Source organism: Suricata suricatta, chromosome 9 (genome assembly GCF_006229205.1).
Source record: "Suricata suricatta isolate VVHF042 chromosome 9, meerkat_22Aug2017_6uvM2_HiC, whole genome shotgun sequence".
Classification (NCBI taxonomy): domain Eukaryota; kingdom Metazoa; phylum Chordata; class Mammalia; order Carnivora; family Herpestidae; genus Suricata; species Suricata suricatta.
In genome coordinates this window covers 69,367,852-69,389,969 of record NC_043708.1, presented here as the reverse complement: position 1 = coordinate 69,389,969, position 22,118 = coordinate 69,367,852, and the positions used below count along the sequence as shown (strand labels likewise).

The window sequence follows — 22,118 nt, the reverse complement described above, 5'->3', positions numbered from 1 at the left end:
CAGTACCTCCACTCCCTGATACCCAGGAAGGCCCTGGTGGGGGCGAAGGCTTGCTTTCGCTTTCCCTTCCCCGTGCGCACTCCGCTTCTCGTGCGGTGCTAGGCCCCCCGCCCCGGCCATGGCCACGCTCAGGGTCCAGCCTGAAGCCCAAGCCAAGGTGAGCGCTGCGGGTTTGAGGAAGGGCCCATTAGGGAGGCGTGGCTCTGAAAGGCTGGAGGCATTCATGACCCACCCCCCCTCAACCCCCCTTGACGAGTCCGGTCGAGGTCCAATGGAGCCCACGCGAGCCTCGGTGTCAGGAGCACCTGTGCCGGAGGGAGACAGACGAGTCCCACCTGCCGGGAGAAGCTAGGCGGCCGAGGTTCAGCGGGGTGCGGTGAAGCGGAGAGCTGGCGTGGAGGGGAAGTCCGCTGGCGTGGGGCTGGGGCCACACACCGACAGGATGCCCGAGCTGTCCCGCCACCTCATGATCTTTCCCACGGGAGGGCCCCGGGTCCACTCTACAGCGCACGCCGTCCCTGCGCCAGTAGCAGAGGTTCTTACACCCCTCTTTGTACAGCCCAGGAGACCCAAGGGATCTGTTCTCACTTGGACCACTTGCCCTTCCAGGAATGTTCTCACCCCCCACATCCAGCCCCAAGGGGATCCACTTCACCCTCCCCCCACCTCCTTATCCGGGTCAGGCCCTACACAAGGGAATGGTCCTCAAATGAACTAGCCCTAAAGCCATGTGTGTGAAGGGCTGCGTGTGTCCCACAGGTGGATGTGTTCCGTGAAGACCTGTGTGCCAAGGTAAGTAACCTGCCCCATCAGCACCCCACCCCTACCGAACTTTCACCCTCAGCCCTACCTTCCTGAGCAGTGTGAACACTGCTTCACTGCCAGAAGAACATTTGATTCTGACCACCATCTTCCCCCATCCCCACTTCACACAGACAGAAAACCTGCTGGGGAGCTACTTCCCCAAGAAGATTTCTGAGTTGGATGCATTTTTAAAGGTACTGGGCGTGGAGGGGCAGCAGGAACCTAGAGAGGAAGAATCAAGGGGAGAGTCTGGGGGGCCATGAGAGTGAGGTGAGAAGGATACCCTTGCCTCCAGCCCTCCTCCCATCCTGCACCAGGAGCCAGCTCTCAATGAAGCCAACCTGAGCAATTTGAAGGCCCCATTGGACATCCCAGTGCCTGATCCAGTCAAGGAGAAAGAGAAAGAAGAGCGGAAGAAGCAGGAGGCAAGCCAGGAAGAGCTGGGGGGGAGGGACCCAACCATGGCGGGAATCGGCCTTAAGCCTGACTCCCAAGAGCCCCTATCTCCCTGCAGAAGGAAGACAAAGATGGAAAAAAGAAAGAGGAAGATGAAGACAAAGGTACTACTATGAAGGGACTTGAGTCTCACATCCCAAGAGCTCCTCCATAGGGATTCCTCTTCCCTGCTCCTCACACAGTCCCAGCCTGGTGACTGACCCATTGCCCACCACCTAGGTCCTCCCTGTGGCCCAGTGAACTGCAATGAGAAGATTGTGGTTCTCCTTCAGCGTCTAAAGCCTGAGATCAAGGATGTCATTGAGCAGCTTAACCTGGTGAGCCCTCCCACTCCCACCCCCAGGCTTCAGATCTAACCCTTTACCCTCCTTGGTCCCTGCCAGGTAGCACTTGGCACCTGCCAGGTCTTAGCAAGAGAGGGCACAGCAAGTGAAGCCAGAACTGTAGGCCTTGGGGTTCAGAACAGACTTGGCACACCTTCCCCCGCCATGGGCAGGGAAGCAAAGGACAGGAACTTGGGGATTAGGTTGGGAGCTGATGTGGCTTTGATTCCATTCCCTCCTTCTAGGTCACCACCTGGTTGCAACTGCAGATACCTCGAATTGAAGATGGGAACAATTTTGGAGTGGCTGTGCAGGTGAGAGCACTATCCCACCCCTCTGCCTCCTTACTGATTCAGTCCGTGCTGCTTTCCACTTTCCCCCCTTGCATTCCTTCCCCAGGAGAAGGTGTTTGAGCTGATGACTGCCCTTCACACCAAGCTGGAAGGCTTCCACACGCAAATCTCCAAGTGAGTGACTGCCCATTTGCACCTGCATGCATACTCTGCCTTTTCCTTGGACAGAGCGGCCAGGGCTCCCTTTCTTCCTTCTGTTCCATACCCTTCTACTTCCTACAGGTATTTCTCTGAGCGGGGTGATGCCGTGACCAAAGCTGCCAAGCAGCCCCATGTGGTAGGTGAGGCCCAAGTCAGGGTGCATGGTGGGGGAAGGACACATCTGAAGTCACACCTGACCCAAGTCTCCCGCAGGGTGATTATCGACAGCTGGTGCATGAGCTGGATGAGGCAGAGTACCGGGACATCCGGCTGATGGTCATGGAGATCCGCAATGCTTATGTGAGGAAGCAAGGGCAGGGGTGGGCAGAGGCAGCTTTCCCGGGCCACCTACTCCCTGACCCTGCAGGCTGGGGATGAAGGGTGACAGACCTTAGCCTCTAAGACTAGAAATGGGGCACAGGAGCCACTGGGGGCCTGTGGCTACCCCCACTCCTCTCTGGCCCCGTAGGCTGTATTATACGACATCATCCTGAAGAACTTCGAGAAGCTCAAGAAGCCCAGGGGAGAAACAAAAGGAATGATCTATTGAGAGCCTCTTCTCATCCTGTAATGGGTCCAGCAGAGATCTTCCTATCTTTTACACAGGACTCCAGACTTTCCCCCAGCTTCAGCCTGTTTAGGTTTCTCCCTCCCCTGCCTCCCAGGCCCAATAAATAGTCATACCATTGCCCTTCAGCCAAAGTGTCTTTATTGGATCCTGACCCTCTCCCTCCCACCTCCCAGCCCTGGCTCAGGTATTTCCTTTGGTGGGACCAACCCATTGGGTGATTTGGGTGTTGAGCTGTTGGTTGGTCCAGTCCTGTCGTATGTCATCAAGGTGGCAGTCAAAGTCCACAAGGTGCTGGTGGGCCCGGCCCTCCAATAGTGCTCCCACCATCTGCCGTGACTCTTCCCAGTCTCTCCACATCACCCTGAAATGATAACCCCCCTGGAGGTCAAACTCAGCAGGCTGTGGGGCCAGATACTTGGCAGAGGTTAGTGTCTAGAGAAGGACTCTTGGGGCAAGATCAAGGACAAAGGAGGCCCAGGAGCTGTGGGTTTCCAAGAAGAGGTGGTGAGAGTGGGGCACTCACAAGTTCTTGTCCTTGGGGACCCAGCGGAGACCATGGTTTTCCAAGACAATGACTGGGGGCACATGAGGCTGAGACACCAGTTTCTGATTATCCAACTGTGTGGACAAGGAATGGCTGGTGAGGGTTTCAAGGACACCACTTCCTATTTTCTCACCAAGTCTCCACCCTGAAACCAAGCCTCACCATAATAAGTACTGCATCAGGGAAGAATTCTGCAATCCGCCCAGCGATTTTCAAGGCCAAGGGTCCAGGGCTGTGTAGAGGGAAGATCAGAGGAGTGAGGAGCCGACTAGATACAGAAACCTGTCCATCTGAGCTGGGCCTCCTGGGTCTTCTAGATGAGGGCACTGTGGTGGCCTTTCCTTGTAACTGGCCTGAGGCATCAGGCCTGCTTGCAGCTTCATACACAATTGCTTAATGCTTGGGCTTGGGTGCTGTGGGAAACAGGTGCTCAGATTGTTGGTCAAAGTGGAAATCAAACGTGGTATTTTGGTAGGGTAATTTGGCACAACCACCAGATTTAAACAGTATACTATACATATGCTGACCCAGAAATTCCGCTTAAAAGAACTTACTATAATAATTGGACAGTGTATTAACCCCAAAATTGGAAACAACCTCAATGTTTAAGGCATTAAATAAATCATGGTATATCCATCCATACTCCTAATATACAGCTGCCAGGCTAAGGTAAATCTTGGTGTAGAGACGGAAAGATGGCATATATTTAAGTGAGGAGGGAAAAGCAAATTACAAAACTGTATAATTTGATCCAGATATATAACTTTTTCTATATATAAGGAAATTTCCTTTTTTTTTTTTTTTTAAGTTGCTGGTTGGGCTTCCTCTGTGTTCTGGCACTACTTGGCGGGGAGGAGGGGCACCTCAGTTAAAGCTATGTGTCAGCTTGCTATTGACACACAGCTATCCCCCCACACACCCCCACCACAGCTCCTCCAGGGATTGCCTTCACATTTCTTTTATATGCCTTCACTTCAGTACCCAGCCTAGTGCCTGGTGTATATAGTCCGGGCTCCTAAGCGTTCGGCAAAGGAAATATGGGAGGAATGACCAAGAAGCGTTCTCTTGATCCCTCATCCCATAACCCTTAGCCTTCTGCCTCTGGCTACTCCACTCACCTCTGATCGTCCAGAGCTGCATTGGCATGGTAGTACCCAGCCACTACCAGACCGGCCTGCGCGCCCCACACATCCACCTGCCGTGGGAAAGGGGCCATCAGAAACCCAATTGTGCCGCCCTCCCTGTAGGTTGGCACTGCTGCCCAGAGGCCGGGGATGGGCTTGGGCTAGGAGTGTTAGGGGGGTTCGCGGTGGTCAGTGGGAGTCCAGCGACGGCACCTGGTTGAGGGCGACCTCCAGCATGACGGACAGGGCTAGGTGGCTGTGGAACAGGGGCACACAGTCGGTGAGACACAGACATTCTCCCGACCGCGGCGCGGGCGCCAGCAAAAGCCCATTGACGGCGGCGTGCGGGTACCGGGCGGCGTGCAGACACATCTTCACGTAGGCCCGAGCCGAGATCTCCACCTCCCCCATGGCGAGCGGGGTCCCAGCTCTCGTCCGCGAAGCTCCCTCCAGCGCCGCAGAGCCTTCTTTGGCCCTTCCCTCTGCCCCCTCACTTAGATTCGGCAGTGACGCTGACTTGGCTCGAAGGCAGCCAGACGGCGCTGGGGCACTCGGGTCCCGGCGCCCGGCCCCTAACCGGCTTGGGGCGCAGGCGGTCGGAATTGCAGGCTGCAACGCCGAGCTCCGCCTCCGCCCGCCCCCATCGGGCGGCCGCAGGTCCCCGCCTGCCTTGGGGTTCAGAGCCGGCTGCAGTGAGCAGCACCAGCTTCTGGAGTCCCGCCCACGTGGTGCCCTTTGATAGGCTTAGATGTTCTCATTTTGCCCAATCATCGGTCGCATCCACACTTTGCCCCACCTTTGTCTCCCGCTCACTGGAAAGAACCCACACCTAAAAAAGTGAAGAGAACTCATTAGCAAGCTTATTGGCAAGGCTACTCGACTTCGGCCTAGAATTGCAGGGTGGCTGGGTCTGATACCTGTGCATCTTCCCCCGAAGACCCAGCGAAACCAGCCCGGCGTCGGGTGTCCCGGAGCGCAGGATCTCCGAACGTGGGCACGAAGCGCACTACCCTATTCCTACTGTGGAATGAGTGGATTTGTACTCTAGACCGGCTCCTTTACCATAGAGCTGTGTTACCTTTGCCCCTACAGGATATATGACCCTTGGTTTCCTTAATGCATTCTCTTCAGAAAAAAAAGACGGCAATTGGCTGAAGGTAAGGGGAAAGAGGACAAAAAGGAAAATTTACAGACCCATCCTTCAATGTCCTGAGGTAAAATTTCCTTCAACACAATGCCTTGGGAGCGGGTTTTTCTCCTGTCCACTCTTAAGGAGTCCCACCATTCACCCATAATTCTTCCAGTGAAACCTCACTCCCTCTTCAGGCTTGCTCTGAGCTGATGACAAGTGTTGTTCTTCCTTCCTTCTCTGATCTCAATTATGGAGCTTTCTACTTGTCTGTTCAAAGCCTGATTATTCCTATAAGGGGGTTTTTGCAAAAGCCACTTCTTCCAGGAAGCACTCATGAGCCCCCCAGATGAAAATAATCTTGTGAAATCCCCAAATACAGGTTATCCATATGGCTGTTATGAGATGTCACAGTTTCCACTCTGTTCTTGAGGATGACTTCTTAAGAACAGGATGGGCTTCCCATTTATCTTTGCCATCATAGCATCCCCTTTCTTTCCCACCACCACATTCACATTCAGTGGCTGGACATAGGTGACACTCAATAAATGATTTTTGAATGAATGACACACACCAGAGGTAATCCACACAAAGCATAGATCATTTATTTCCCTTCTGGCCCTGGGCTCAGTACATAGATGGCTTCTCTTCACCCTTTGGGTTGATAATTTTCTCTAGGTTGCTGCTGATGATATGATAAAGCTCAGCCTGGAAAGTCAGAAGGGTGGTAGTCAGGTTCTTGGCCTTTCCCGTATCCCCCTCAACCATCTTCCCTAGGGGCTTATGCCACACTCACGTAGAAGGCCCGCAGGTCCAGCACCATGGCCCTGAGATCCCCATAGGCTGCCTCATCTCGCTCATGTACCAGGGCCCGGTAATCCATCTGGGATGTGGGAGGCAAAGCTGAGTCAGCCCCATGGGAGATTGGGACATTAATCTGGTTTCCTCATATAGGGAATGGTAACTTGAGGATGAACCCCTTCTTGGCACCAAGAAACAGAATCCCACAGAATCAAGCAATAAAAGGGGTCAAGGTTTTGAAACCGAATCAAACTGGTTTTTCTAGCCAGTGCTCTTGACTTAATATTCTCTACACTGGGAAGATCAGAAAAACAGACAAGGAAGACCTTGAACTCCTCTTCCTTGCCCCACCCCCAGGCAGCCTCAGCTAAAAGACTGGTGGACTATCCACTCACTACATGAGTCTCCTTAGAGGCCTTGGCCACAGCATCCCCACGTTCTGAGAAGTACCTGCCAAAAGCAAGAGGATAACCATAAGAATGGGTAATGAGAGAGAGCTACTCCCTCAGACCCTTCCCAAAGCCCCCCATCATCCTGATGAGACTACCCAGCTTTGGCAATCCCAAAGAAATGTTCCTTTAGCCCCCATTCTGGCCCTCTAGCTGCCCTCACTTGGAAATGGTTGTTTGGAAGGCTTCCACTTTAGTCTTGACCGCATTCACCCTCTCCAGCACCTTCTCCTATGGTAACAAAAGAGATGGGAGGCAAGAAAAACACTTCGTTTCCTCTGTCCTTCACTCACCATCTTCCTCTGTTCCTCTTAGTTTATGTCTAGCTCCTATCCCTCACCCCCCAAGCCTCTCCCTGCTCTCAATGTCCTCACACACACTTTTCTTACCTGGATTGCCACTCCAAAGTCATTTCCATCTTCAATCTTGGGGATCAGGTGCTGGATCCATGTGATTACCTATATTAATGATCATGTAGGAATCATTCAGCAAACTTACTGAGTTCTTTCTTTTACGGCCACTTACTAATAACAGCCATATTTAATTGAACACTTATTATATGCAAGCCACTGTGCTATATATATCTCACTTAATCTTCACAGTAGTCTTGGGATGCCTGGATGGTTCAGTCAGTTAAGCATCCAAATACACCTCAGGTCATGATCTCACAGTTCTTGAGTTCAGGCCCTTTATTGGGCTCTCTGCTGTCACCTTGGAGCCTGCTTCAGATCCTCTCTCCCCTTTTCTTTCTTTGCCCCCTCCCCACTCTCTCTATATCTCAAAAACAAATAAACATTAAAAAATCTTCAGGAGTCCCTGGGTGGCTCAGTGGGTTGAATGTCTGGCTTTGGCTCAGGTCATGATCCCATGGTTCATGGGTTCAAGCCCCACATTAGACTCTGCTGACAGCTTGGAGCCTGTTTGGGATTCTCTGTCTCCCTCTCTCTCTCTGTCCCTCCCCAACTCACACTGTGTCTCTCTCATTCTCTCTCCAAAATAAACAAACATTAAAAATTAAAAAAAAAATCTTTACAGCAGTCTTTCAAAATAAATACTCTATTGTACCCACTTAACAGATGAAAAGACTGAGTTCCAAAATGTCCAAGGAACTTACTTAAGGTAACCAGCTAGGTAAGCCATAGAGTCAGGTTTAGAACCCAAGCAGTCTCCCTTGAGGGCCCAAGCTCTTAAACCAACTCACTATGACATAGCACCTACATGGTGTACCTGGTACAGAGGTGGGTTCTGACACTATGGATGGAGGTAGATACAGCACAGTCTCCGATTATGGGGATACCACTGTGATATCAGAGGACTAGCAGAATGAGAACACGAGGTATCTAACCCCAAGGCACAGAGGAAGTTTCCTATTTCAGCAAGAGGTCCCTGGTTGAAGGACTTGTATCTCTGAAGGAGACTAGGGGGGCTAGCCTGGCTTGTCTTCCCTTTCTGTTTCCCCCAGTTGCCAGGCTTACCAGGATGCATTTTTCTTTGAGAGTCCATACTTCTGGCTTAACCAAGGCAAGTAGGGCGAGAACCTTCTCATTTCCAGGGAGAAAGCCACACTTAGGGACTGAAAAAGAGGGCATTCAGGCCGCTTCTCATCCAATGTGCCACTTCCTCTTCCCTAGCCACCCCTTCCTCTCTTACCTTCTTTCTTCTCCTGTTTATCTGTTTCCATCTAAGGTAAAAAGGGGGACAGCAGCTTTAGAAATGTCTTGGAGGTTGGCGAGTTATCCTCTCCACCTGCTTTATAGTCTGTCCCCTGCACCCTGAGTGCCTCACCTCATCATCCTTGGGTGGGGGGTCTGGGATGGGGATGTCCAGTGGAGCCCGGAGAGAGGTCAGGTCAGCCACGTTGAGAGAGTCCTCCTGCACAGAGCTCACCGTCAGCAACTGCCCAGCCTATTCTTCTCATTCCAAGTCACAATCTTCCCTCCACACAGCCCACCCACCCGCTGTCTAGGCTCAGGCCTCACACCATCCTAATGTTTCAGTCCACCACTCCTAACTGTTCTCTGCATGCTGAGCCCAGGTGTTTGTTAGAGGGGGTGCGTGGAGAGGAGGGAGGCCTTGGTATGGGGTGGGAGGGGCCCACACTACTCACTTGCAAGACTTGATTCAGGTATATGATTTTCTGTGGCAAGAAACTGTAGAGGAACTCCTCTGCCTGTGGGTTACATTGCAAGGGTGGGGAATCTCCGAAGATGGTCAAGAGATGTCTGAGAAGGAGGACTGGAAGGGCCCTTGTAAATAATTGACTCCAATAATTACAAATAAGGAAACTGAAGCCATGAGAAGTGAAGGCACTTGCCCAAGCTGGGAAGTGGCAGAACCAAGATTAGGACTTTGGGGCCACAGCTTTCCCCCTCCACATCTAAAGTGGGGTGAGAAAGTGGCAGGAGTTGACAGAATATTAAGAGGGGTTAAATTAAAGGGAGAGATGAATAATTAGCCTTAGGTGAAGGTTTGAGAATGGAAGTAGGGCCCAGGATGGGTCTGGGGATCAGTCTGAAAGGTTGCAGCCCTCAAGTACTGGTCTAAGATTCTGAGTCAAACCGCTAGAATCTAGAAGACTTACCTCCTGAAGAAGATTTTGCCTGAAGACATCCACCTGCACAGAGAGCAGTACCCGGATGTTGGTTAAGGGTCTCAGTTGTCAAGAGTAAGATCCCACCCACAAAGGGATGCCCTCCAACTTGGCTCAGGCCTTTCCTACCACAAGCCAGATTTCCCTGGAAGTTCAGACTCAATGCAGAGACTGGTTCGAGGGCAGGAATCTGGGAATCCCCCGGCAGAAGTGAAAGCACTAAGAGGTTGGGGGAGTTCTCTGGCACGGCCTTGGTCCCCTGGAACACCCAGCCTGGCCTCCAGCCAGGAGGGCTCCCCAATCCTTTCCTGGCTTCCCGATCCCCCATTACCTGTTTGCGGGCTTCCCCGCTCAGGCGCACCCCACAAGGCTTGGCCATGCTGCTCCAGTTGCAAGATCTTCGGTCTCCCGGCTCTCGGCTTGGCCTTTCGCTTTCACTCCGCACGTCCAGGCCCGCCCCCCTGGACCCCGCCCCCTTCCTTCTTTTCCCCCTCCCACTGGCAGTCCGCAAACTGTAGGGAGCCCCTCAGTCATTCTCAGCCTGCTGCGGCTAGTAGAGGCTGTGCGGACTCAGTCACCAGCCCAGCGGCTGTCCGAGGGAGGGGTTAGGATAATAGTGGGACCGAGGAGACCGAACCGGGGCTGTCCCTCGGAGAAGGGGAGGGGCTTACAGGGAGGGGCAAGGGCGGTCCCGGGAAAATCCAGGGTTGAGGTGGGATGGGTAGGAGAGTGGGGGCAAGGGGGTGTTCAGTGGTGGGACTCCCTCTAGAAGGCTCAGCTGCACGGGGGGGCCAGAGAGGGATCAGGGTGGGAGAAGTGGGAGGGCGGGACTAGGGCTGAAAAGGGATAGCAGGACATGGAAGGAAGCAGTCTCGGGGGATTCCTCCGGGAGGCCTCTCTGCCTTCAAGGCTGACTGGAGAAAGGGCAGGGCTCGCTTGAGTGGGGTTCAGACCGGCCAGAGGTGAGTCCCTGCAGAGTGGGGCTTCTCCGATGGGGACCGGAGCAAGGCCGACCGGTCTAAATAGAGAAGGCTTTGAAGGAAATAAGGTAATCCCTAGTCAAAGGCTATCCGGAAAGGGGCGGAACCAGCCTAGAGGTAGGCGGGGAGGAGTGCTAGTTCGGAATTTAAGGCCAAAATGCTCTGGGGGAGGAGCCAGGGACCATGTGCCCTTTTCATTGGCTGGGACAAGGCTTCCCTTTTGCCCACGCCCCCTGATTTCCTGACCCCTCCCTGTCCTAACCTTAAACCCCTCCTCTTCCCCTGAAACTAGGTCGCAATCCCGCCCTCTTTGCTAGTATTTCCTGTTCTCGGCTAACACTGGCAAGGGGCTGGGGCCGTAGAGTGACCGTGGCCTCAGTGACCTCTGGTGGCTTCGTCGACCGAGTCGGGCCACGAAGCCCGACACCGGGCGGGAGGGGCAGCGTTCAGGCCACGCACAGCCTGCGCCAGGTCCTGGCGGGCGGCGGGGCTGGGGCTGACTTCTGTCTCAGGATGCCGGGGGAGGAGGAGGAGAGGGCCTTCCTGGCGGCCCGCGAGGAGCTGGCGAACGCCCTGAGGAAGGATTCCGGGCAGGTGTTTTCCCTGGAGCAACTCCAGCCGCTACTGGTCACATCTCTACCGCCCGCAGCCCGTTACCTGCAGCTGGACGCCGCACGCCTGGTCCGCTGCAATGCTCACGGGGAGGTGAGGCCCCTGCTCGGGAGGGGGACGTAGGGCTTGAGACCAGGGCGGGGCTCACAGCCATCCGCTCTCTGACTGATCCCAGACCCGAAACTACCTCAACACCCTGTCCACGGCCCTGAACATCTTGGAGAAATACGGCCGCAACCTTCTCAGCCCTCAGCGGCCCCGGTACTGGCGCGGGGTCAAGTTTAATAACCCTGTCTTTCGCAGTACGGTGGATGCTATTCAGGTGAAGCCCCTGGGCTCCTCATGGGAGAATGGGACTTGGCCTGGGCTGGAGGGTTGGTTAGGAAGGGCCTGAGGCTGTGCTTAATGGGGAGGGCTCCAGCCTTAGTGGGAAGGGGGCGTGCTGGGTGGTGACTGGTTTGAATGCATGGTAGGGGGGCCGGGATGTTCTGCGATTGTATGGCTACACCGTGGAGCAGCCAGATGGGATGAGTTTCCCTGAGGAGCAGAAAGAGCCAGATGAGCATCAAGTTGCTACAGTCACACTGGAAGTACTGCTGCTTCGGACAGAGCTCAGCCTGCTGTTACAGGTGAGATGTTGAGGGGTCTCTAGTCCTGAGGACTTAAACACCAGGCCTGGGGAGCCCAGCCTAACTCCACAGGAAGTCAGTGCACCCTCATGCTGCTGAGCCATGGGCATAGTCCCCATAGCAACCTGAAAACTCCCATACTCTTTTTTCTGTGGATGTTGGGAGACCAGGGCTTTGAGAGAGGGCCTTGTCCTAGGGCTCTAGGTAGGAACTCTTCTCACCTTGTTTGCAGAACACTCACCCAAGACAACAAGCACTGGAGCAGCTGCTGGAAGAAAAGGTTGAAGATAATGTAAGGAAGGTAGAAATGGGGCTCTAAGACCTGAGGAACAAAGAGGATAGAGATTGTGGGACTGTGTGTCCTCAAACTCTTGCCCGTCCCCTGCCCTTTTTTCTCAGATACTGAAGCTCTCAGAGTTTGTTCCCTTACTGAGAGAGATTGCTCCTGGCCCCCTCACCACACCCTCTGCCCCAGGTATTATTTGTCCTATAATGGGAGGTGGGGGTGGTTTCTAGTAGACCATATTGATGGAAATTTGGGAACTTCCTCTGCTTTTCTTCTTTGCCTCTAAAAAGAGATTAACAGTGTTTCCTTGGGTCTGGATATGTTGAATAGTAGTCTGTAATTTGTTCCCTTCTACAGCAAATTCAGATGTAACTTGGTCTTTATTAGAAAGATGTTCAATGTTTCCTCTCCTGTTGTCCAGGCTCCACTCCTGGTCCCTGCTTTCTCTGTGGCTCTGCCCCAGGCACACTGCACTGTTCAACCTGTAAACAGGCCTTGTGCCCAGCTTGTGATCGCCTATTCCATGGACACCCATCCCGTGCCCATCACCTTCGCCAGACCCTCCCCGGGGCTCTACAGGCCAGTTGCCTGACCCCCAGGTGAGAGATCTTCTCTTCTGAGTGGGAATGAAGTTAAGAGCACTTACAGTTACTTCAATATCTACTATGTGTCAGTTTCTATGCTAGACTGCTTCATAGAAGGCAAATAGCCAGTTACTGCTCTCCAAGAGGTCACAGACGTACATATCAAGCAAGTAGCAGTCACAGCAAGATGTTGTGCAAATAGGTAGGAAGAGGAGGAACCTAGCCTAAAGGATTGGCTTAATCAGTAGGATTTTAAGCACCTGATGTGGGTCAGGCCCTATGTTAGGGGCATATCTATCAGCAAGATGTGACCTTTAAGATATAATTTTTTAAGTGTGTTTATTTATTTATTTGAGGGGAGAGAAAGAGCACAAGCAGGTGAGGAACAGAGAGAGAGGGAAAGAAAGAGAATCTCAAGCAGGCTCCAAGCTGTCTACACGGAGCCCGACGCGGGGCTCAAACTCACCGACTGTGAGATCAGGATCTCAGCTGAAATCAAGAGTCCGAGTCTCAATCAACTGAACCGCCCAGGTGCCCCTAAAATATAATTAAATGTTGAACAGGTGATGGGTATGGAGCGTTCCAGACAGAGAACAACATGCACGAAGGACAGGGCCTGTATTATCACACAGAGAATGAGGAATGCCCAGGAAAGGGGCCCCCTCAGCAGATCATCTCTGCTTTTCTGTTACAGCTTACCCGCCTCAGCACCACCACGGCCTCCGTCAACCTCCTTCCTGGCCCTGGGAGACAGCTCTCTTGTGCTTCCCCTGAAAGCTTCCTCTGATCCTGCAAATGCCCGTCTGCCCTGGCACTGTGCTGCCTGTGCCATGCTAAATGAATCTTGGGCAGTGCTCTGTGTGGCCTGTGATCGGCCCCGAGGCTGTAAGGGCTTGGGGCTGACTATTGAGGGCTCCCAAGGAGCTGAGGGCCTAGAATTGGAACTGGCACGGGGTCGGTGGGCCTGCCAGAGCTGCACCTTTGAGAATGAGGCGGCAGCTGTGCTATGTGCCATGTGTGAGCGACCTCGGCTGGCTCAGCCTCCTAGCTTGGTGGTGGATTCTCGAGATGCTGGCATTTGCCTGCAGCCCCTTCAGGTAACCTGTTCCTGGCTTTCCTAGCTGTCTCAGCTCTTTACTTGCACCTGTTACCACAGGCCATTCTCGACTTCCTCATCTCCTGTTTTCCTTCAGTTCCTCTGTCTTTCCACCCACCAGCTGTCTGTATTTCCATCTTGAGCCTTAGCCAGCTTTCAGTTGGATAATTCTTTTTGCCTTCCCAGCAGGGGGATACTTTGCTCTCCTCTGTCCAGAGTCCGGTCTGGTACTGTATTCACTGTACCTTCTGCAACTCGGGCCCTGGCTGGGTGTGTGCTATGTGCAACCGGACCAGCAGCCCCATCCCAGTGCAGCATGCCCCCCGGCCCCAGGCCAGCTCTTTGGAAGAGCGACTCCCTGAGCCAGGGCCTCCACGACGCCTCAGTGCCCCCCTGCCCAGTTCCTGTGGGGACCCTGGGAAGCAGCGCCAAGACAAGATGCGTGAGGAAGGTCTCCAACTAGTGATCAAGATCCGGGTGAGGATTTGGGCCTGGGATGAGGTAGGGTTGAGCTAATGGGGGAAAGGAGGGGCTGCAATCGATAAACACAAGTTCTTGTAATCCTTGTCATTAGCAGCAGCTGCCCCTTATTGATCACCTCCCACATGACAAGTATCATGCTGTGCACTGCTCACCATGATCCATACATCTGAGCTCAACTACTGTTAGCATTTTGGTTTGGGCTGAGGGTGGGTGGAAGGTGCCCTTCCTGATGGGCCGTCTGTCTGGGTGGGACTGTGCCTTAGGAAGGGGAAGCTGCAGGTGCCTGTCCAGAGGAGGTTTTCTCGGCTCTACAATACTCAGGCACCGAGGTGCCCCTGCAGTGGTTGCGCTCAGAGCTGCCCTACGTGCTGGAGATGGTGGCCGAGCTGGCTGGACAGCAGGACCCAGGGCTGGGTGCCTTTTCCTGTCAGGAGGCCCGGAAGGCCTGGCTGGATCGTCACGGCAATCTTGATGAAGCTGTGGAAGAGTGTGTGAGGGCCCGGCGCAGGAAGGTACCAGCTGTGCTGACAGGGCAAGCAGGGTTGTGGGTCTCAGAGCCTCTCACACTCTCTTACTTGCCATTTCCCTCTTCACTCCTTCTCTCTACCCCCAACATTCAGGTGCAGGAGCTCCAGTCCCTGGGGTTTGGGCCTGAAGAGGGGTCTCTTCAAGCATTGTTCCAACATGGTGGTGATGTGGCACGGGCACTGACTGAGCTACAGCGCCAGCGCCTAGAGCCCTTCCATCAGCGTCTCTGGGACAAGGGCCCTGATCCCATCCCTTCCTGGGATGGGCCAGATAAGCAGGTGCTGGGAGGAGATGAAGAATCCACTTAGAAGAGCAGGGGGAAGGCCTAGGGGTAGGACTCCCGGGGTCTGACAGCCACTTCTTCCCTCTCCACCCGAATCACCTTGCAGAGTCTGGTCAGACGGCTTTTGGCAGTCTATGCGCTCCCCAGCTGGGGCCGGGCAGAGCTGGCACTGTCGCTGCTGCAGGAGACACCCCGGAACTATGAGCTGGGGGACGTGGTGGAAGCTGTGCGGCAGAGCCAGGACCGGGCCTTCCTGCGCCGCTTGCTTGCCCAGGAGTGTGCTGTGTGCGGCTGGACCCTGCCCCGCAACCGGGTAGGCCCCTCCCCGCTGGGCCGGCCTTAGAGCGACTCTTCCCTTTGGGCCCTGCTCCTCTTCAGCCCTTGTCTGTCCTGTCTTTTAGTCTATAGTTGCCCATGTGCTCCCAGCAGTTTGTAGGAAGGGGAGGGCAGGAATAGGCCATCTCCTCCTCCCTGTTTTGTTTTGTTTTTTTACTGGTCCACTATGGGAAATTTTATACATAGAGTAGTATATCAGATTTCCTCCTCCGTGTCTACCCCCATCTATCATCACGAAGCTTCTGCAGTTATCAGTGTATGACGAGTCTTTATTCCACCTCCACATACACAGATTATTTTGAAACAGTTCTTACAGTCTATTTGTAAATACTTCAGTATATATCTCTGAATGGTAAAAATCTGTGAGAACATAGCCACAAATACCATTGGCACACCAAAAAAATTACCAGTAATTTTTTTTAAATTACCAATTTAGTTATGCTAGCTGTGTGTGTTTTTTGTTTTCTTTCCTTTTTACTCTTTTTTCTTTCTTTCTTTTTTTTTTTTTTTAGGTTTACTTATTTTGAGGGAAAGGCAGGAGGGTGCTGAGACAGGAGAGAGAAAATCCCACTGTGAGTGCAGAGCCTGATGTAGGGCTCACACTCATGAACTGTGAGATAATGACTTGAGCTGATGTCAAGAGTCGGATACTTAACTGAGCCACCCAGGCGCCCCTTTACTCTTTATTTTAAAATAATTGTAGAAGTGCGTGAGTGGTTCAGTCGGTTAAGTGTCTGACTTCGGCACAGGTCATAATCTCATGGTTGGTGGGTGCTGACCGCTCAGAGCCTGGAGCCTGCTTCAGATCGGTGTCTCTCTGCCTCTTCCCTGCTCATGCTCGATCTCTCTCAAAAATAAGTAGTAAAAAAAAAATAATAATAAAATAATTGTAGATTCACAGGAAGTTGCAAAAACAGTAGAGTCCTGTGTGGTGTTCTTTTAATAATTTAATTTTTAATTTAGATCCAAGTTAGTTAGCATACAGCCCAACAGTGATTTCAGGACTAGATTCCTTAATGCCCCATACCCATTTAGCCCATCCCCCCTCCCACAACCCCTCCAGTAACCCTCTGTTTGTTCTCTATATTTAAGAGTCTCTTATGTTTTGCCCCCCTCCTTGTGTTTATATTATTTTTGCTTCCTTTCCCTTATGTTCATCTGTTTTGTATCTTAAAGTTCTCATATGAGTGAAGTCATATGATATTTGTCTTTCTCTGACTAATTTCACTTAGTATAATACCCACTATTTCCATCCACATAGTTGCAAATGGCAAGATTTCATTCATTTTGATTGCCAAGAAATACTCCGTTATGTGTGTGTATGTATGTGTGTGTGTGTATATATATATATATATACCACATCTTTTTTATTCATTCATCCATCGATGGACATTTGAGCTCTTTCCATACTTTGGCTATTGTTGATAGTGCTGCTGTAAATGTTGGGGTGCATATGCCCCTTTGAAACAGCACACCTGTATCCCTTGGATAAATACATAGTAGTGCAATTGCTGGGTCATAGAGTAGTACTTTTTTGAGGAATCTCCATATTGTTTTCCAGAGTGGCTGCACCAGTTTGCATGCCCACCAGCAATGCAAAAGAGATCCTCTTTCTCCACATCCTTGCCAACATCTGTTGTTGCTTGAGTTGTTAATTTTAGCCATTCTGACAGGTGTGAGGTGGTATCTCATGATTTTGATTTGTATTTCCCTGATGATTGATGTTGAGTATTTTTTCATGTGTCAGTTGGCCATCAGGATGTCTTCTTTGGAGAAGTGTCTATTCATGTCTTTTGCCCATTTCTTTACCAGATTATTTGTTTTTTGGGTGTTGAGTTTGATGAGTTCTTTATAGATATTGGATACTAACTCTTTATCTGATATGTCATTAGCAAATATCTTCTCCCATCTCATCAGTTGCCTTTTAGTTTTGCTGATGGTTTCCTTCACTGTACAGAAGCTTTTTAAAAAAAAATAGTTTATTGTCAAATTGGTTTCCATACAACACCCAGTGCTCTTCCCCACAAGTGCCCTCCTCCATCACCACCACCTCTTTCCCCCTCCCCCTTCAGCCCTCAGGTTTTGCGTCCCTCTCTCTCCCCAACTCTCTTTCCCTCTTCCCCTCCCCATGGTCCTCCATTAGGTTTCTCTGTACAGAAGCTTTTTATTTTGATGAGGTCCCAATAAGTTCATTTTGCTTTTGTTTCCCAAGTCCTGTGAGTTCCTTACCCACCTTCCCCCAATGATGACATCTTATATAATTACTTTACCGTATCAAGACCAGGAAATAACCATTGGCACAGTGTTAGCTGGATTGCAGACCGTGTTCATTTTTCACATGGGTGTGTGTGTAGCTCTGGACAGTTCTATTCCATTTATAGATTCATGTAACTACTGGGACACAGATCGTCCCATTACCACAAAGGAGCCCCTCATGCAACCCCTTTATAGTGTAACTTCCTTCCCTTTCTCCTATCACCTGACAGTACCTCGCCTGTTCTCCATCTCTATAGTTTTGTCAGTTCAGAAATGTTATTTGTTTCTTTCCTTTTAATTGAATGTGAATGTCTTTGGAGGCGGTCTTCCATTTACTTCAGACCTCACGGTTGTCTGTTTTCTTCCAACTACAACAGTGTGTAGACATTGGGAGTGCCTGCTGGGCACTTGTTGGCATTGGGGGTTGCTACTTTGCCCAGTTGTTAATTAGTTCCTGGTTTCTCAGTGGACACCCGGTTAATGCCTCTTCCCCATGCTGGCGGCTTATGGCTTCAGACCCTCTTCTGTCCCTGCAGATGCAGGCCCTGACTTCCTGTGAGTGCACCATCTGTCCTGACTGCTTCCGCCAGCACTTCACCATTGCCTTGAAGGAGAAGCACATCACAGACATGGTGTGCCCCGCCTGTGGCCGCCCCGACCTCACCGATGACACACAGTTGCTTGGCTACTTCTCTACCCTTGACATCCAGGTACTGCAGTCCCTAGGACTTGGGGTGCCCTGGGCTTTGAAGAGGAACCTTACCCATCCACCACTTCTGCATCCTGTCCTCAGCTTCGGGAGAGCCTGGAGCCAGACGCCTATGCACTGTTTCACAAGAAGCTGACTGAGGGTGTGCTGATGCGAGACCCCAAGTTCTTGTGGTGTGCCCAAGTAAGTGGCCTACCCAGGGGGGCTGACTGGGGGAGGGGGGCAGAGGGCCGTGTCAGGCCTGAGATAGCTTTATGCTCTTGCACCCACAGTGCTCCTTTGGCTTCATATATGAACGAGAGCAGCTGGAGGCAACATGTCCCCAGTGTCACCAGACCTTCTGTGTCCGCTGTAAGCGCCAGGTGAGGCCCATTCATCCTTTCAGAAATAACTTGTTAAAGCTGCTAGCAGGTACTATGTTAGATTTGGGGTGTGCTAAAGCACAGAACAGACATAAACTCTGGGCTCAAAAAGCTTACAGGCTCCAGGAAAGGAGGGAGGGAGGCTGAGGGGGAGGGGCAGTGAAAGATAAGGTAAAGGAAAGGGAAAGGGTGGAAAGAGGGAGAGAGCATAACTACACATGACATAAGTTCTACAAAGAAAACATAGGAATCTGAGATTAGGAATAACAGAATGGATCTACTTAGGGTAGAGAGGTCAGCCAAGTGTTTTCTAAAATGGCTTAGTATAAGCTCAGGCCTGAAAGTGAAGAAGAAGTCAACTATGCAAAGGGTATTCAGGACAAAAAGAACAACACAAGGAAAGGCCAAAGTCAGAAACCGTGTTGTGTGGCTGGAGCCCCAAGAGGGAGGGGGGAGTGGCAGGCGGCTAGAGAGGAGCTAGCTGCCAGATCAGGACAGTGAGGAAGGTATTTGCCTTTTATTCTAAGACTAAGGTAGGGGTGATACTCTTCATTTACCTTTTAGAAAGTTTAATATCTACAGAAGAAAAAATGTTTAGTAATAATCTGAGTGCTCACTTTGGCAGCACATATTCTAAAAAGTGTAATATTTGATAACAAATTATATATACATTATAAAATATGGTAATAAAATGAACACCCAAGACCCCTACCACTAGACCTCAAAACTAGAACACTTCAAAAAACAACCCAAACAGACCCCCCCCCGCCACTCGACACACACAACTAGAACACTCTAGTATTGTTGAAGATGCCTGCTTTATACTCACAAAGGCATTGTGGCTGCAGGGTGGAGCATGCACCGCAGGGGAGCAGGAATGGAGGAAGAGTGACCAGTAACTGAGGCAAAGCCTGACCTGGCCTGGAGTAGAATGGCCACAGTAGATATGAAGAAAAAGGGACATTGTTGAGATAGGCCTGGGTGGTGGAAATAAGACCTGCCAGTGAGCATGTTCTGGTATGAGGTCAGAGAACCAAGGCTGGCCCCTCAGTTCGAGATGGGAGCAAATGGTGCAACGCAGTGCCATAGACTAAGTCAGGGATGTCTAGCTCTGAGAGGAGGTGGCCCTCAAGAAGGGCCTGGGGTGTTTTCATGTGAAGCTTGCTTTCCCTCCTGCAGTGGGAGGAGCAGCACCGAGGCCGGAGCTGCGAGGATTTCCAGAACTGGAAACGCACCAATGACCCAGAGTACCAGGCCCAGGGCCTGGCCATGTATCTTCAGGAGAACGGCATTGGTAAGGTTGTCCTGTGGCCCGTTTGCCCAGTCATGTGTCACTGCCAGTGGCTTTCCTCCTGAGGGCCTTGAGGAGCAGTGACAGCCTCAGCTGCTGTCTCTTACAGATTGCCCCAAGTGCAAGTTCTCCTATGCATTGGCCCGAGGAGGCTGCATGCACTTTCACTGCACTCAGTGCCGCCACCAGTTCTGCAGTGGCTGCTACAATGCCTTTTACGCCAAAAATGTGAGCCGAGAGAATGGGGATGCGAGGGGTAGAGGGGCGGGGCGCCACCACTGGGTGTGAGGGGCAAAGACATTGAGGAGTAGCCTCGGGGAAGAGAAGAGGAAGCCAGTGGGGTGTAAAGCACCTCTCTCTGTCCCTTCTCCTCTTTTGCTTGCTCCAGACCCTCCAATGTCTCCATCTTCCCCCATCCCTACACCACTCATGCAGGGGTTCTGAGAAGCCAGGACCCCAACAGTCTCCAACTTCCCCTCTCCCATCTGGGTTTCTGCCAGAAATGTCCAGACCCTAACTGCAGGGTGAAGAAGTCCCTGCATGGCCATCACCCACGAGACTGCCTCTTCTACCTGCGGGACTGGACTGCTCTCCGGCTCCAGAAGCTGCTACAGGTCAGGGGTGGCCAGCCTGGCTGGGTTTGCAGGTTGCCCAGGGTAGGAAGAAGGGGCCAGGGGCAAGAAAGGAAAAGGTTCTGTGCTGGGAAATGCAGCGGGCTGGCATCAAGGGGATCCTAATGTCTGTCCGTCTGCCCTTCCTCAGGACAATAATGTCATGTTCAACACAGAGCCCCCAGCAGGAGCCCGGGCAGTTCCTGGTGGTGAGTGTTAGGACAAGCCTTGGAGGAGGGGTGAGGATGGGATGGGCTTCTACTGTTTGGTGGGGAAAGAGGAGGCTTGGGTCTGTGGTCAGAGCCCATCCTGTGCTTACTTGTGTGCTTCTTGGCGAGTTAACCTCTGGACCTCGTTTCTTCCTCTGTGACGTGGGAGTAATAATCAACTTTGCAGCTAAGCTATTTTATAATCGCTTATAGGGCCCATTCAAGCACCTGGCAGTTGATACTAATTTCCTTCTCCCATTCCCAAAGGATAATGATTCATTACTTAACTCCAGGAGTTTTTAATGAGACTTGCTAGTTGCACTGTTTTAGGTTACATGAGGGCAACAGAAAGATGTTCCGTATGGTTCTAACCTACCCCACCTCTTATTACCATAAGGTAAGACCTTCACAGACTAAGTTAACTAGGCAGGAGCTAAAATCATGGCCAGAAGAGTTGTCCCAAGACAGTATGTGATAATAAAAAAAGAGAGTGTGTGATTATGGACCAAAAGCAATTTTAGATAAAAGCAGGGCCATCAAGGCCCCTGCTTCTGTTACCAGACTTGGTCTGCCATGACAGTATCTCTAAGCTCACCCTCACCACCACCACTGTAAAAGCAGTTCCCTCCCCGGAGGCTGCCCTCTCAGGCCTCCATTGGTATCCCAGTTCTCCCAGAGCTTTATGGTCAGTGACCTCCTCCCAACAAAAGGGTTTCTTCTGTTACCCTTAGGTGGCTGCCGGGTGATGGAGCAGAAGGAGGTTCCCAGTGGGTTTCGGGATGAAGCCTGTGGCAAGGAGACTCCAGCTGGCCATGCTGGCCTCTGCCAGTGAGTGTCAGCAGGGGCACAGTGTTGGGAGGGGGGCAGGAGGGCTGAGGATAGGCATGGGTAGTAAAGGAGGTCTCTGGGAGTAGTAAGTCCTGCAGGGAAAGTGAGGGAAGGGCTCTCTGGGCAAAGGCATGGCTAGGTAATAGTGTGCACAGGGGCACAGTTCCTATAAGTGCCTTGTTTGTCTGAGGATGCCAGCACCCAGCAAGGTTTTAGGCACACTCAGTTAATATTAGCCAAATGGAAGAACAGATGCTCCACTTGTCATCTCCCCAGGGCACACTACAAAGAGTATCTTGTGAGCCTCATCAATGCCCACTCACTGGACCCAGCCACCCTGTATGAGGTGGAGGAGCTGGAGACGGCCGCCGAGCGCTACCTGCATGTGCGCCCTCAGCCAGTGGCAGGGGAGGAGGCCTCCGCCTACCACACCCGTCTGTTACAGGTAAGGCTTCCCCTCAGACTTGCTTCTGACCCCATACTCTAGAAGCCCCCTGTCCAGCTTGTGTCTGAGTTCTAAACTTCCAGTATTGTCTCTTCTCTCTCCTTCTGCAGAAGCTGATGGAAGAGGTGCCCCTGGGACAAAGTATCCCACGAAGGAGGAAGTAGCTGAGGGCAAGGATCCTCCTGAGGGTCTCATGGCCCAGCCTCCTCAGGAACAGCTCCAGCACCAATAAAGAGGCATCTCCTTGCCAGGCTTCTTGGTGGTCCTTCTTCCTGGCCCCACCATCTGGGGCACCAGGGAAAGAG

The 22,118-nt window shown here is 52.0% G+C and overlaps 4 protein-coding genes across 8 annotated transcripts; 2 read left to right on the top strand and 2 right to left on the bottom strand.

The window, feature by feature from the left end:
• The first annotated feature begins 5 nt into the window (after positions 1-5).
• PSME1 (proteasome activator subunit 1) lies at positions 6-2,773 on the top strand. The gene is made up of 11 exons (XM_029952123.1): positions 6-157; positions 760-792; positions 936-998; positions 1,122-1,229; positions 1,319-1,364; positions 1,480-1,577; positions 1,829-1,897; positions 1,983-2,050; positions 2,159-2,213; positions 2,291-2,377; positions 2,547-2,773. The coding sequence occupies exons 1-11, from the start codon at positions 119-121 to the stop codon at positions 2,625-2,627; spliced, it is 747 nt and encodes a 248-aa protein (XP_029807983.1). The 5' UTR covers positions 6-118; the 3' UTR covers positions 2,628-2,773.
• EMC9 (ER membrane protein complex subunit 9) lies at positions 2,764-4,999 on the bottom strand. The gene is made up of 5 exons (XM_029952124.1): positions 4,530-4,999; positions 4,311-4,387; positions 3,355-3,424; positions 3,172-3,266; positions 2,764-3,009 (listed from the first exon to the last, which is right to left on the bottom strand). The coding sequence occupies exons 1-5, from the start codon at positions 4,725-4,727 to the stop codon at positions 2,829-2,831; spliced, it is 621 nt and encodes a 206-aa protein (XP_029807984.1). The 5' UTR covers positions 4,728-4,999; the 3' UTR covers positions 2,764-2,828.
• Positions 5,000-6,025: 1,026 nt separating this feature from the next.
• PSME2 (proteasome activator subunit 2) lies at positions 6,026-9,743 on the bottom strand. Of its 2 annotated transcripts, XM_029950352.1 has the most exons (11): positions 9,617-9,742; positions 9,277-9,309; positions 8,803-8,865; positions 8,481-8,567; positions 8,346-8,376; positions 8,171-8,268; positions 7,085-7,153; positions 6,859-6,926; positions 6,642-6,696; positions 6,242-6,328; positions 6,026-6,153 (listed from the first exon to the last, which is right to left on the bottom strand). In XM_029950352.1, the coding sequence occupies exons 1-11, from the start codon at positions 9,662-9,664 to the stop codon at positions 6,073-6,075; spliced, it is 720 nt and encodes a 239-aa protein (XP_029806212.1). In that variant the 5' UTR covers positions 9,665-9,742; the 3' UTR covers positions 6,026-6,072. The 2 variants fall into 2 exon arrangements, with proteins under 2 accessions (XP_029806212.1, XP_029806213.1); XM_029950353.1 differs by lacking the exon at positions 8,803-8,865 and having other exon boundaries at positions 9,617-9,743.
• A 417-nt stretch (positions 9,744-10,160) lies between these two features.
• On the top strand, positions 10,161-22,066 carry RNF31 (ring finger protein 31). Of its 4 annotated transcripts, none has more exons than XM_029950347.1 (21): positions 10,161-10,970; positions 11,053-11,199; positions 11,351-11,506; positions 11,739-11,807; positions 11,906-11,981; positions 12,214-12,391; positions 13,071-13,473; positions 13,662-13,949; positions 14,219-14,467; positions 14,576-14,761; positions 14,873-15,079; positions 17,895-18,068; positions 18,152-18,250; positions 18,340-18,429; positions 19,609-19,723; positions 19,830-19,948; positions 20,221-20,334; positions 20,483-20,540; positions 21,272-21,368; positions 21,645-21,813; positions 21,924-22,066. In XM_029950347.1, the coding sequence occupies exons 1-21, from the start codon at positions 10,779-10,781 to the stop codon at positions 21,975-21,977; spliced, it is 3,240 nt and encodes a 1,079-aa protein (XP_029806207.1). In that variant the 5' UTR covers positions 10,161-10,778; the 3' UTR covers positions 21,978-22,066. The 4 variants fall into 4 exon arrangements, with proteins under 4 accessions (XP_029806207.1, XP_029806206.1, XP_029806208.1 ...); XM_029950346.1 differs by having other exon boundaries at positions 13,659-13,949; XM_029950348.1 differs by having other exon boundaries at positions 10,162-10,970; positions 11,739-11,798; positions 13,659-13,949.
• The last annotated feature ends 52 nt before the right edge of the window (positions 22,067-22,118 follow it).